The 10653-nt window shown below is 40.7% G+C and overlaps 1 protein-coding gene across 5 annotated transcripts in view; it reads right to left on the bottom strand.

Moving 5' to 3' along the window:
* Nucleotides 1-10653, bottom strand: part of MAPKBP1 (mitogen-activated protein kinase binding protein 1) — a 124445-nt gene that overhangs the window by 38524 nt on the left and 75268 nt on the right. For 4 of the 5 annotated variants that reach the window (XM_079964250.1, XM_079964253.1, XM_079964252.1 and 1 more), the window contains exons 6-10: nt 7647-7817; nt 5218-5355; nt 4290-4472; nt 2880-2897; nt 2291-2451 (exon numbers count right to left, since the gene is read on the bottom strand). In XM_079964250.1, the coding sequence (XP_079820376.1) occupies nt 2291-2451; nt 2880-2897; nt 4290-4472; nt 5218-5355; nt 7647-7817 (671 nt within the window). The remainder of the gene's footprint in view (nt 1-2290; nt 2452-2879; nt 2898-4289; nt 4473-5217; nt 5356-7646; nt 7818-10653) is intronic. The other variant, XM_079964251.1, reaches the window with a different exon arrangement.

The following is a 10653-nucleotide window of genomic DNA, read 5'->3' as shown; positions in this document are numbered from 1 at the left end:
ACTTACAAGGTGTCCTTATTTGAATATATTCTCCTATGACTCTTGCCTCTTCGCTTTACTCTCCTCCTTCTACCAACAGTCCATTAGCAACATTTAGTTTGTAAGTTCCTCAGGGCAGGGACTTGGCTTAAGTTACCCTGTAAAAAGTGTCACCTTATGGTGATGCCGCTATATTCACACATGCAAACAGGTTGAGTGGGAAAACAGGAAAAATAGCAGACCAGGAAAACTGAGGGGTAGAAACCTTCAAGCTCTAAATAAGTTACCAATCTACACTGATTGCTTAGTCCTATTATTCATTGTATGGTCCCTATCTCAGAATTTTATCAGATTTTGAAGAAACTGCTGCATGTACATTTTCCTAGGGGGTGGGGATAGAGCAGCAACAGACCCGTATAAGTAGCATTCACACATCTAGAACAGCAACTGAATTGCAGAGAATATCAAATAAATAATATGATGTTGGTTTTTTAAAAAAAGATAAACGGCGCTAGGGCAACTGAAAGGGTCAGATTTTGAGAACTAGCAGACCAAAGAATGTAACAGAGATTGTACTGAAAGCCAAGTAATTAATGAAGCGTGGGCTGTCAGAAGGGCTCAAGACAAGCATCCCACAAAGAACCTATTGCATGAAATGGTTTTAATGATGTCTGTGGCTTTCAGCTTCCTTTCAAATGAAAAAAAAAAAAAATGCATGCAGCTATGTTTGTGATCAGCTCCCAAGCTCCATACTTTTAGGAGCCACGTAATTTTGGCTGCTCGGAGAGAAATTATAGGCATGGGACTGGCAGAAATTGCTTCTGGAGGAAAAAAGAGCCAGCACAGTATATCGCTAGCCGAGTGCTCCAACAACACGAGGCTTTCAGAAACAGAAAAAACAGACTCCGCGTCTGATGCCCAGCTTCCCATTTCAAATCATTGCAGTTTTAGGATGCAGCTCTCATTAGCTGCTCAAGGCTGCATTCTGAGCAGAAGTTTGGCTCAGCAAGGCAAAACTGTAATCCAAACATGTGAACTATTATTGTGGCCAAGGAATGGGAGTGTGCACAGTCATGGCTTTCTCGGCTACAGCTGGACAGGGCGTATCACTTTTTAATCTGCAGAGTAGTTGGTCTTTTCAGACCCAAGAGCCAGTGCTTTGAAAAGGCACTTGCCTTGTGCATTTGTATTTTTTTCTGTCTTTCTGGGCTATTCTAGAGAACCAGTTTATTGAGCACTCAACCTGATTTGCTTGCCCAGAGCTTACACAGATGTTAGATCGTATCTGGTCTTCATTGAGAATTTGTTCTCATTCATTTTACTACAAATCAACAGTCTTCCTGCATTCATCCTAATTTCCTTGTGGGATGTTTACACATTTCCCTGTTAATAATTCATTCATCCTACACTTTTCAATGCATTTCACTATTAGTCTCCTAACTGCAAAAAGTCAGGGGTTTTTTAGTTTGGATTTGTTGTGCTAGGGTGACAAAACACTTTAATTCACTCTCATTGTGCAAACCCAGATTTCCTGGTATGTGCTTGAATCTCCCCTGCAAAATGCAGACAATCAAGGGACCCTCTGGCTAACAGGGCAGTAACATGCTAATGGTCTAGCAATTCCAGCTAGCAAGATATTAAAAGATGCTGCACACAGGCATGGAGAGGCTGAACAAGGAATGCTTCTTTGCATCAAGTTTGTTTTCTAGAGAAATGCATATTTAATTAAAATACTTGGAAGGGCAACAAAAGAATGCTTTGTTGTGTGTGCATACCAATGCATAGCTCCAAATATCCAATGATAAAGAGTCCAAGACAAGCGCATTCTGCCTACTTAAACTCCCCAAAGCCTACTAGGATGACGGCAGATTGAGACTGGGGAGGAGGAAGGGAGAGAATACTACAAGACAAGATTTGGGTGTAAAGGCACAGAAGGAACTGCTTTAGAAGGAAGATGGGAGAAGTCAAATTTGTAGGTCACAGGAAACATGTACAGCTTCTTAGTCATATTAATGCACAAAACTACCTTGTACCTGGTCAGACTATTTGCCTGCCTATCCCAGGACTATGAATGCACTTGAGCAGCACCTTTCTAAAGCAGGGAACTCTGCAGATGCCACATATCAAACCTGGATCCTTCTACATGTAATGCATGTGTCCTACTGCTGAGCTATGGGCCCACCTTCACTTTCATTACAAACTGAAAAGCTGAAACACCAAGCTGGCGCTCTTGCCATGATTTTGAGACATCGTACAAGATCACAGATTTTGTTATGTCAAAAGAGGCTCATGGGCCTCTCCCTTTTCCTACCTGGCTTCCGTGACGCTGGCAATATCCGTCCCCAGGAAGTGCGGCTTGGGGAGCGTAGTCACAAAGTGAAGGTTCAAAGGGTTAAAAATCCGCACCGTGCCATCCGCACAGCCACAGAAGATGTAATCGTGGTTCACAGAGATGCAGTTTGCCACAGTGGTCTGAGGACACAAGACACCCACATGAGCAGCACATTCCTTAAAAAAGCACCACATTAAAAGCATGACAAGGTAGAAATAAATCAGGGTGGTGGGGACAAAGAGGGAAGAAAGTGAAGAAAGTGAGTAATATGAGATGAAGTCACCAAATGAAAAGAAAGGTTCTTGAAAGCGAATGTCCTTTCCTAGCAGTTCCTCTCCCTCCTGCAAGTCACACAACAATTATTTACACACCATACTGGAGCAATATTCCCCTGCATCAGGAGAGGAAACGAACCCTGCCAAAACACACTTTCTGTCTTAGACTTTGTCCTATCCCACTAAATATTCCCCCCGCTATTACGATTTGCACCATCGCAAAAATATGACAACAAATGGGAGGCATGATGTGGAAGTGGGGTGCTGGAGGCAACGATGCCATTCTGACTTACTGTGAAGCTGTCTGTGTTCTAAGTAAAAGAGAAAAGGTGATTTCAGTGCAGAAAGGAAGGAAAGGAGGAGAAAGAGAGACATTCAACTTGGAGAGTGAGGCTCCTGTTTAAAAAAAGTAATCACACGCACATGCAAACCTTTGTGTTTTACCAAATTACAAGGGAGAGCAAGTTTTCAGTGCGGTTCAGCAACAACGCTACACTAGGTGTCTATTCATCACAGATCTAGTTATTACCTCTTTGTAGGCAGAAAAGGCATCTTGCACAATTACAACCATACAATTCTATGATTCTGTTATTCTAATTCAGTTTGTAATGCAGATAAGTCACAACAAATAGGGCTTCTGCAAATCAGCATTTATCAGATTCAGTTACCCATCTGAACTGTAGCACTAATGTGAGGCTGCATGGAATAAATATTCTAAAATCACTTTTACTTAAAGTCCTTAAACGTGTATACATTAGCTTTAGCTAGAGAAGGAAATGCAGTAATGAGCTGCTAAAAACGCTGTTCAAGACAATTCTCATGCAATATTCACAGAGTTTCCCCAGACAGCACAGTTGGGGTCTTATTTTAGGACACCACCATGCCTGGGTGACAGAGGCTTTCATGTGGCTCTCTGCAGAAAACAATTGCCCAAATGCTAAATATATAGATATATCCAAACACTTCATGAATATAGCTCAGTCCTAAACTACAGACAACTTTCAAAATGGACCAGTAAGAAGTGCACTTTACTGGGAGGTGTAAATGAACCCTCTGACAACAAACTTGAAATCCTGGTGGTGCCCTATTTGTTTGTAACATAGAAGGTAGAGGTACAAAAACCCCCTAAAAACTGTAGAAGGGCCAAAGGGCAGGTGCATGGAGAAGGGACACTCCCCTAAGCACTTGCTTTCTCCCAAGTGTTTTTTTTTCTCCCAGCTAGACTCACTCCTATCTGAGCCCAGGTAGGAGAAATCTGGGAAGGTGGGCTGCAGTAGTATGGGAGGCAAGGAGAAAGGGAGTTTCCACACCCATGCCCACATACCCCTTTCAATTGTACCTATCCCCTTTCCATGCAAATAGGGCAAGTGTCATTTTAGACCTCACTAGTCATTTGCAGGGTGTGTTTGTTTGTTTGTTTGTTTACAAACTAATAATAATAATAATAATAATAATAATAATAATAATAATAGCCCTTCTGGGTGGCTACAACATATCTAGAAACATAATAAAAACACCCTTTCTTCCATATATAAGGCTCCCAGGCAGACTCCTTCCAGGCCAAACCTAGACCTGGTTAACTTCATCAAGGTTGCTGCATAGCATGCCTTCAGACCAAGCGTGCCCCAGCTCCCAGGACAACAGCTTGTGGGCTTAGTGCATTCCCATCATCATCAACCAAGAGTTCCAGGTTTTGAACTTACTCTCAGCTCCACCCACTTGTCCAGCAGCCTCTTCTCGTTGAATTCACACAGGAGACCTGAGGAAGTGATACAGAAAGTGCTGTCTGCTTTTTTGCCCCTCCCGCATGCCACATCTGTGAAGAAGTTGTTCCTTAGTTCCCCAAGCAAACCGGAACGTCCGAGCAAAGGAACTGTAGCGTTCACCTGGTACAAAAGAGAAAAATATGTTAGAAGATTGCTGTACGTTGGTGAGCATAAATGCTTTGAAGAGGGCATGTGCTACAAATAAATCCACCAGTTGTATTACTGGAATATATTCTAACATCATGTTTTGCTAGAAGACAGGACAATGATAACACACTTTCTGATAGCAGTCTATGTCGCAATCAGTTCCAAGTCAGGAGGAAATCAACATCCCAACATTACAAGACTGAATTTTGAGAATATGGGACGCTGTCCAAATGATAAAACTAATAAAAACATAGTAAGAGTGAGAGAAGGAAGGCAGATTGACTATCAATTTATAGAGAAGAGGGTCCCACTGGTTATGAGCTGGTGTAATAAAATGCGGGAAAATGTTGAACAACATGTTTTATTGAGAAAATTGAAAGAATGAAGATAGCCTCTGTTTTTAAAATGAACATATTTACAAAATAGCTGAACGCTGCTTTTGTAAATCTACTATGTTGCTTCTCATAAAAAGAAATAATTAAAAATGTTCTGAAGAGAACTTCTCAGTGAATATTATAGGATAAAGCATTTTATTTTTCCATGGCCAATATCATCAAGAAAATGAACAGATTATCTGTATTTCCAAAATTGTTTAGGGCATGGCAAGCCATCAGCCAAGCAAAGCAAAACCTTCTGTAGAAAATGCATCCTCTCTCCCTGTCTCAACAGTTCCTTCCCATTACCCGCATATATGCAGTTTCTCATTTGTGCCTCTCACCTTTGAGGTTTTGCTGTCATCCAGGTACCAAAATTTGATGTGCCGGTTTCCAGCTGTGACAAAGTAGCTGCAATCCTCAGAGAATGACACTGCTGTCACTTTGCTCGAGACCTTATTGGCTGCTACAACAATGTTTTTCTGGAAAGAAAATGTTCAAGCAAATCAAATCTCTTGCTGACCAAAGAGGTTCCATTTGCAAATTTAAGTCGTGAGTGACAAATCACAGATTTGTACTTCACTTGCAGAAATGGGCTGTGAAGACAGAAGGGCAGAGGGGCAGAAACAGCCATCTTCCCTTTCCCCTTCATGTGCTCAGTGTACCGCCAGCAAAGAGCCCACAAGCAACTGGGGACCTCTTTTTTGTTGCAGAGTTCCCCTTTGGACACATAGGGCTACATCTGACTGAATTATAATCAAAAGTAAACCCAATGAAATCAATGGAGACGGCTAAGAAAAATCCATTAATTTCAGTGGTTCTACACATGAGTATGACTTAGTTGCCTACATTCCTAATATGCACATTTATGTGTCTATAAGGTATGCAGGCAGACATAGGTTGTGCCCTTCCACCCCCACCTAATCCCTAAGCATAAAATGACACATTTAAACAGCAAGTGTTCTGTAGCTTGAGTCATCAGTACATACTCATCCCTACCTTGGGATACCATACATTTAGACTAAGGGACACCACCATTCTTCCTTTCTAAGATACTGCTGCACATGGCTACATTTAAAAATACCCAGGTGTGTATTTTAACACAAATATAACAAATAGTATCTTCCAGACACACACGATAGAAAACGTCCAGGTCGCTGCAACATCTAGTAACTGACAAAGCCTCTATGGTTCTATGATTCTAAGACATAAAATTTATAGCATCTTTGGTTGGCTCCAAGCCTTGCTTATAACACTACTACTTCAGCTTTCACATAATAAAACTGTAGTAATATGTGTTTTAAGCTCAGTATGCACTCTGTCTGGGCACACTTTCCTTTATACCATGATAAACGTAGATAGAATGATTTTACAGAAACTAATTTCAAGATGATAAAGCTGACAGCATTCTCAATCTCCCCTTTTCTGGAAGGGGAAGAAATGTGCACATTAGACTCCCACTTGATTTGGTATCTTCTTGGAGCATCTGTAGCTAACTAAGTTACCAAGGGAAGGGTTTTGCCTAGTCTATCACTACACACAAACATAAACTCTCATAAGCCCAGGAAAAAAAATCTGATTAGGACCTTAAATAGATATAGCCAGGAGATGTATTCACATGCCTGGTTATCAAAATTCATGGCGGGGGGATTTGCTTATGACTAAATCTGACCTATCAGAATAAAATATTTTGAAACAAGTGGATTAACGTGGATAGGTAAGACATAGTGAAACATCTTACCTGGAAAAATAGCCCAAAGTCAAATCCTTGAACATGGCTAACATAACATGCTGAACAGCAGGCTATACACATTAAAACTAAATAAGCAGGTTATTGCCCCTCACCTCTCAAACACTCTAGTTTGTATTAGCTTGGCACAAAAAAGGCATTCTTGTCTTCCTTGTGTTAAACATCTTATGCATGAATTCCCACATGTAAACAAGAAAGCTGAATACATATCAACTTTTGCAGGAAATAAAGTACACTCTTGTTTGAAACAAAAAATGCAAGTTTATTTGTTCATCCGATCAAAGGATTCTCTCTCCCTGGAGAAGCAACTTTTGCTATCAGCAATAACAATTGTAAAAAAGCGTTTCTGGATATCACAGGGAGCAAAAAAAAAAAAAAAATTAAAGACCTTGGGAGGAGACACACACACACACCACTTTGCTACCAAAGAATCCAGAATGAGTATCACCTTTTGAAAAATAAAATAGGTATCTGACAAAGATATTAATGCACTGGTTCTTGTTTGCCAGTGTGTGTGTGTGTACAAAATTCAATAAAACTATTTGCAAACAAAGGAAATAAAACAGTTATCTAAAGCATAGTAAACATGCTCTTTCATCTTATGAAAGAAGTACCCTGGCTCAATGGTAGAGCATCTGCTTTGTGTGAAGACAGTCCAAATTCAATCCTTGATATGCCCAAATAGAGCTGAGAATGTCCCTGTCTGAAACCCTGGGGAGCTGCTGCTAGTCAAACGGAACAATTCTATGACTTGGTATAAGCCAGATCACTGGTCCATCTATGTTCCAGTCTAAAGTATGGAAAAGGAAGAATTGCCTGCTGTGATATTCCATTGTGTGCACATTAGATAAAAAGGAGAGGAAGTAGTGAAGATAGGTGGGCCATTTTCTTTCCAATGAGGCTGCTACCAGATTTTAGCATGCTTATTCCAAAATTTAATTTAAACCCCACCACCACCACTACTACCCACAGATTCCACTTCTGCTAATGTGAATACTAAAAAGAATCTTCTTATAGTTTTACCTTCCATGACCATACATTGACTATCATGTCATGTTGGTAACCCACAGACACAATGTACTTGGAGCTCGGGGAGAATGCCACACACGCCACACCATATTTATGTTCGTGAAGTTCGGCCACCTGAGTCCGTTCAGCAACATCCCACACTCGAACAGCAGGCATGTGCCCACTCTGGAAACGAGAAACAACAATGGCAATGAACAGAGGCACTTAATACAAACCTTAAAGCCAGTGGCGATGCATTTATATGTATAAATTAAATACACTTTGCAGTGTGCATGACAAGTCAAATGTGCATTTCTGCACAGAAATCGTCAGCTAAAAATATGATTTATTTATTTTTTACTCTATAAAGGATGATTTGCAGCGCTAAAAACACCGATTCTTATGAAGGAATACAGAGGGGATCCTGGAAATTACAGTGTGGTTAGCTTAACATCTGTTCTGGGAAAACTAGCAGAAAGTATTATTAAGAGTATAATTCCCAAGCATATAGAAGAAGAGTCAGCATAGCTTCTGCAAGGTTAAGTCCTGTAACACTAACCTTTTTGAGTTATTTGAGACTGTCAGCAAGAATATAGATAAGAAGATATAGATAGAGACTTTTATTCTTTCACAACCCTTTAGGAGAGGGGACACTCCTGAAAACTCCCAAATGAGGGGAAAATTTATGCTAACTGCAGCAGTCTGTAAAGAAAACTAAGAAATAATATGAAGAACATAGTTAAATTAGCCCCATAAGTGACCATATTATTTTGGTTAAGAATGAATGATGAACAGGAATGGGCTTTGCTGTTGTTGTTTTTTAAAAGAACCCTTCTTCTGTTCCATTAACACCTTTCTCTAGTACTGCGACCAAAATGAAGCACTTTATTTTAAAGTGAAATATAGAGAAGTACAAGCCCGACAGGCAACTCCTACTCAACAGCTTCCTCCTGATTTCACAAAAGCCTGCAAAAAGGTGGCCTTCTAGGTGACATCACCATGGCAACCAAAGAGGAGCCTTTTTCTAGCCAGGGTTAACCGAGCCTCTTTATAATGTGCAGGTAAGGGGAAGTCTCAGGTGCAGAGAGCAGTTGAAGAATAAAATGCCTGTATCTTTATATATACATATATTAAAAAACCAAGCAAACATGTACCTGGCACAATGGCCTAGCTTCTCCATTAAATAACAACCTGCCTATCACATTTCAAGCTATCTTCACGCATACTGGCAACACGTCATTCCTCTGCCAAGAGAGCTGCACTGTTTGCCAGTAGCTACTGGGTCAGCTTCAAGGTTCTTGTGTTCTAAACAACTTGGGGCCCAAGTACCTTAAGGACAACCTGATATCTTATGCTCCATCTTGATCATTGAAATTCTTTGATGGGACACTTACTGTGGTTCCCCATGACCCTGAGGTTCGGTCATAATTTACATGGGACCGATTCTTCAGTGCGGCAGGCCCTGGCCTGTGAAACTCCCTGCCAGAAGAGTTCTGGCACGAATTATTCCTGCCTTCTTTTAGACATCACCAAAAAAACAGTGTAATTTAGACAGGCCTTTGAAATGTGAATTTTCCTTTAGCCACTAGTATTAATGGATGTTTTTATTGGTGTTTTGTTGATGATTTATTCTTGTAATTTTTGCATGGGGTAGACCGCCTTCTTGCATTTTTAGGAAATTGTGGTTTATAAATATTTATATATAGTAAAATAAAGCTGAGATTTCTACACACACACACACACACACACACACACACGTTCTTCCCACCAGATGTAGGAAATATCTCTCATGTCTCACATTTTATTTTCATGCACAGGTGCAGACAGGCCAGACTACCACCAGCAGAACAGTGCATGGGGGGGGGGGAGGGCTGAGATTGTTCCATCTGGAGAGCAGAAATGCTTGCTCTGACATAACTTTTGTATTACTGAAGCACTGATTTCCACCTATAGTTATTATTACAAAGGAGGTTTCTAACATTATGAACATCAATGGAGAAAGTTGGTAGAGATGGTTCCTGCTCTGGAGAGGTTCAGTAGAAGAAGAGGGAGAAAGGGCATTTCACTAATTATTTCATTAATTATTACTCGTCTTTTTGCAGTGTGGGGAGGTAATCATCTCTTAAATTTGATATTTAAAGTCCAAGGCATCTGGGGTAATAAAAAAAAAAGAAATGTTTGTGTGCAGGGCCCAATGGGAATCCGCCTCAGAAGACATCTCTGGCAGCTGTCCAACATGGACAAGAAGAGGACAGTCAACATTTTTGTGGGCTTCCAGCATTCATCAATTCAGGCTTCATTACACTTACAGTATGAGCATTGTGTATCTGGTCTGCATTAGAAACTGAATGCAGTCATCTTTGTCCTCCTTTTATGCATCTCTCAAAGGGAAAAACTTTCTGCCAGCAACTAAACCCAGCCAAAGCCACAGGCACCAGGATCTTTGTCACTATTCTCAAGGCTTCCTTCCAAATGTGCTTTCCTTTCCTCTCTTAAAAAAATTAAGTAAGACTGTTAACGTTGTTCTCTTTGTATCCTGAGGGGTGAAATCCAAGGAGGAAAGCAGCAACAGGGACCTTTGGTTGACTTCCTCTACTTTCTCCCTTGAACGAATAAGGGGTGGGGAGAGACATGTTTAGGGCCCTCGGCTAACTCCCACCCTGCAAATCCAATCTGTGCTTTCATTTGTCCAAATGTCTGATCCTCGCTCCCTAGAAAATAGTTTTAAAAGCAAACCTACTGAGACCAGATAAGCAACTGAGCTCATGCGGGTTTCCTCTTTAAATGCTTTGGCCAAATCGTAACACGCTGGCAAATTAAGAGTTCCCTTATGGATCTTTTAATCAGATAATCATACATTCTCGATGTGATACACCCCTCCTTTTCCCCACTCTTGGGAGAGAGGGGGATACTTATCCCTTTTTTATCTAAACACATGGACATATTTTCCTAATAAGATAAGGAGCCGCCTTATACTGAGTCAGACTAACAGGACATCTGGGTCAAAATACGATTCTAGGGA

This window comes from Podarcis cretensis (assembly GCF_951804945.1).
Source record: "Podarcis cretensis genome assembly, chromosome: 1".
NCBI classification, from domain to species: Eukaryota; Metazoa; Chordata; class Lepidosauria; order Squamata; family Lacertidae; genus Podarcis; species Podarcis cretensis.
Note: the sequence above shows the minus strand (reverse complement) of the source record. Positions and strands in the feature narration are given on the sequence as shown.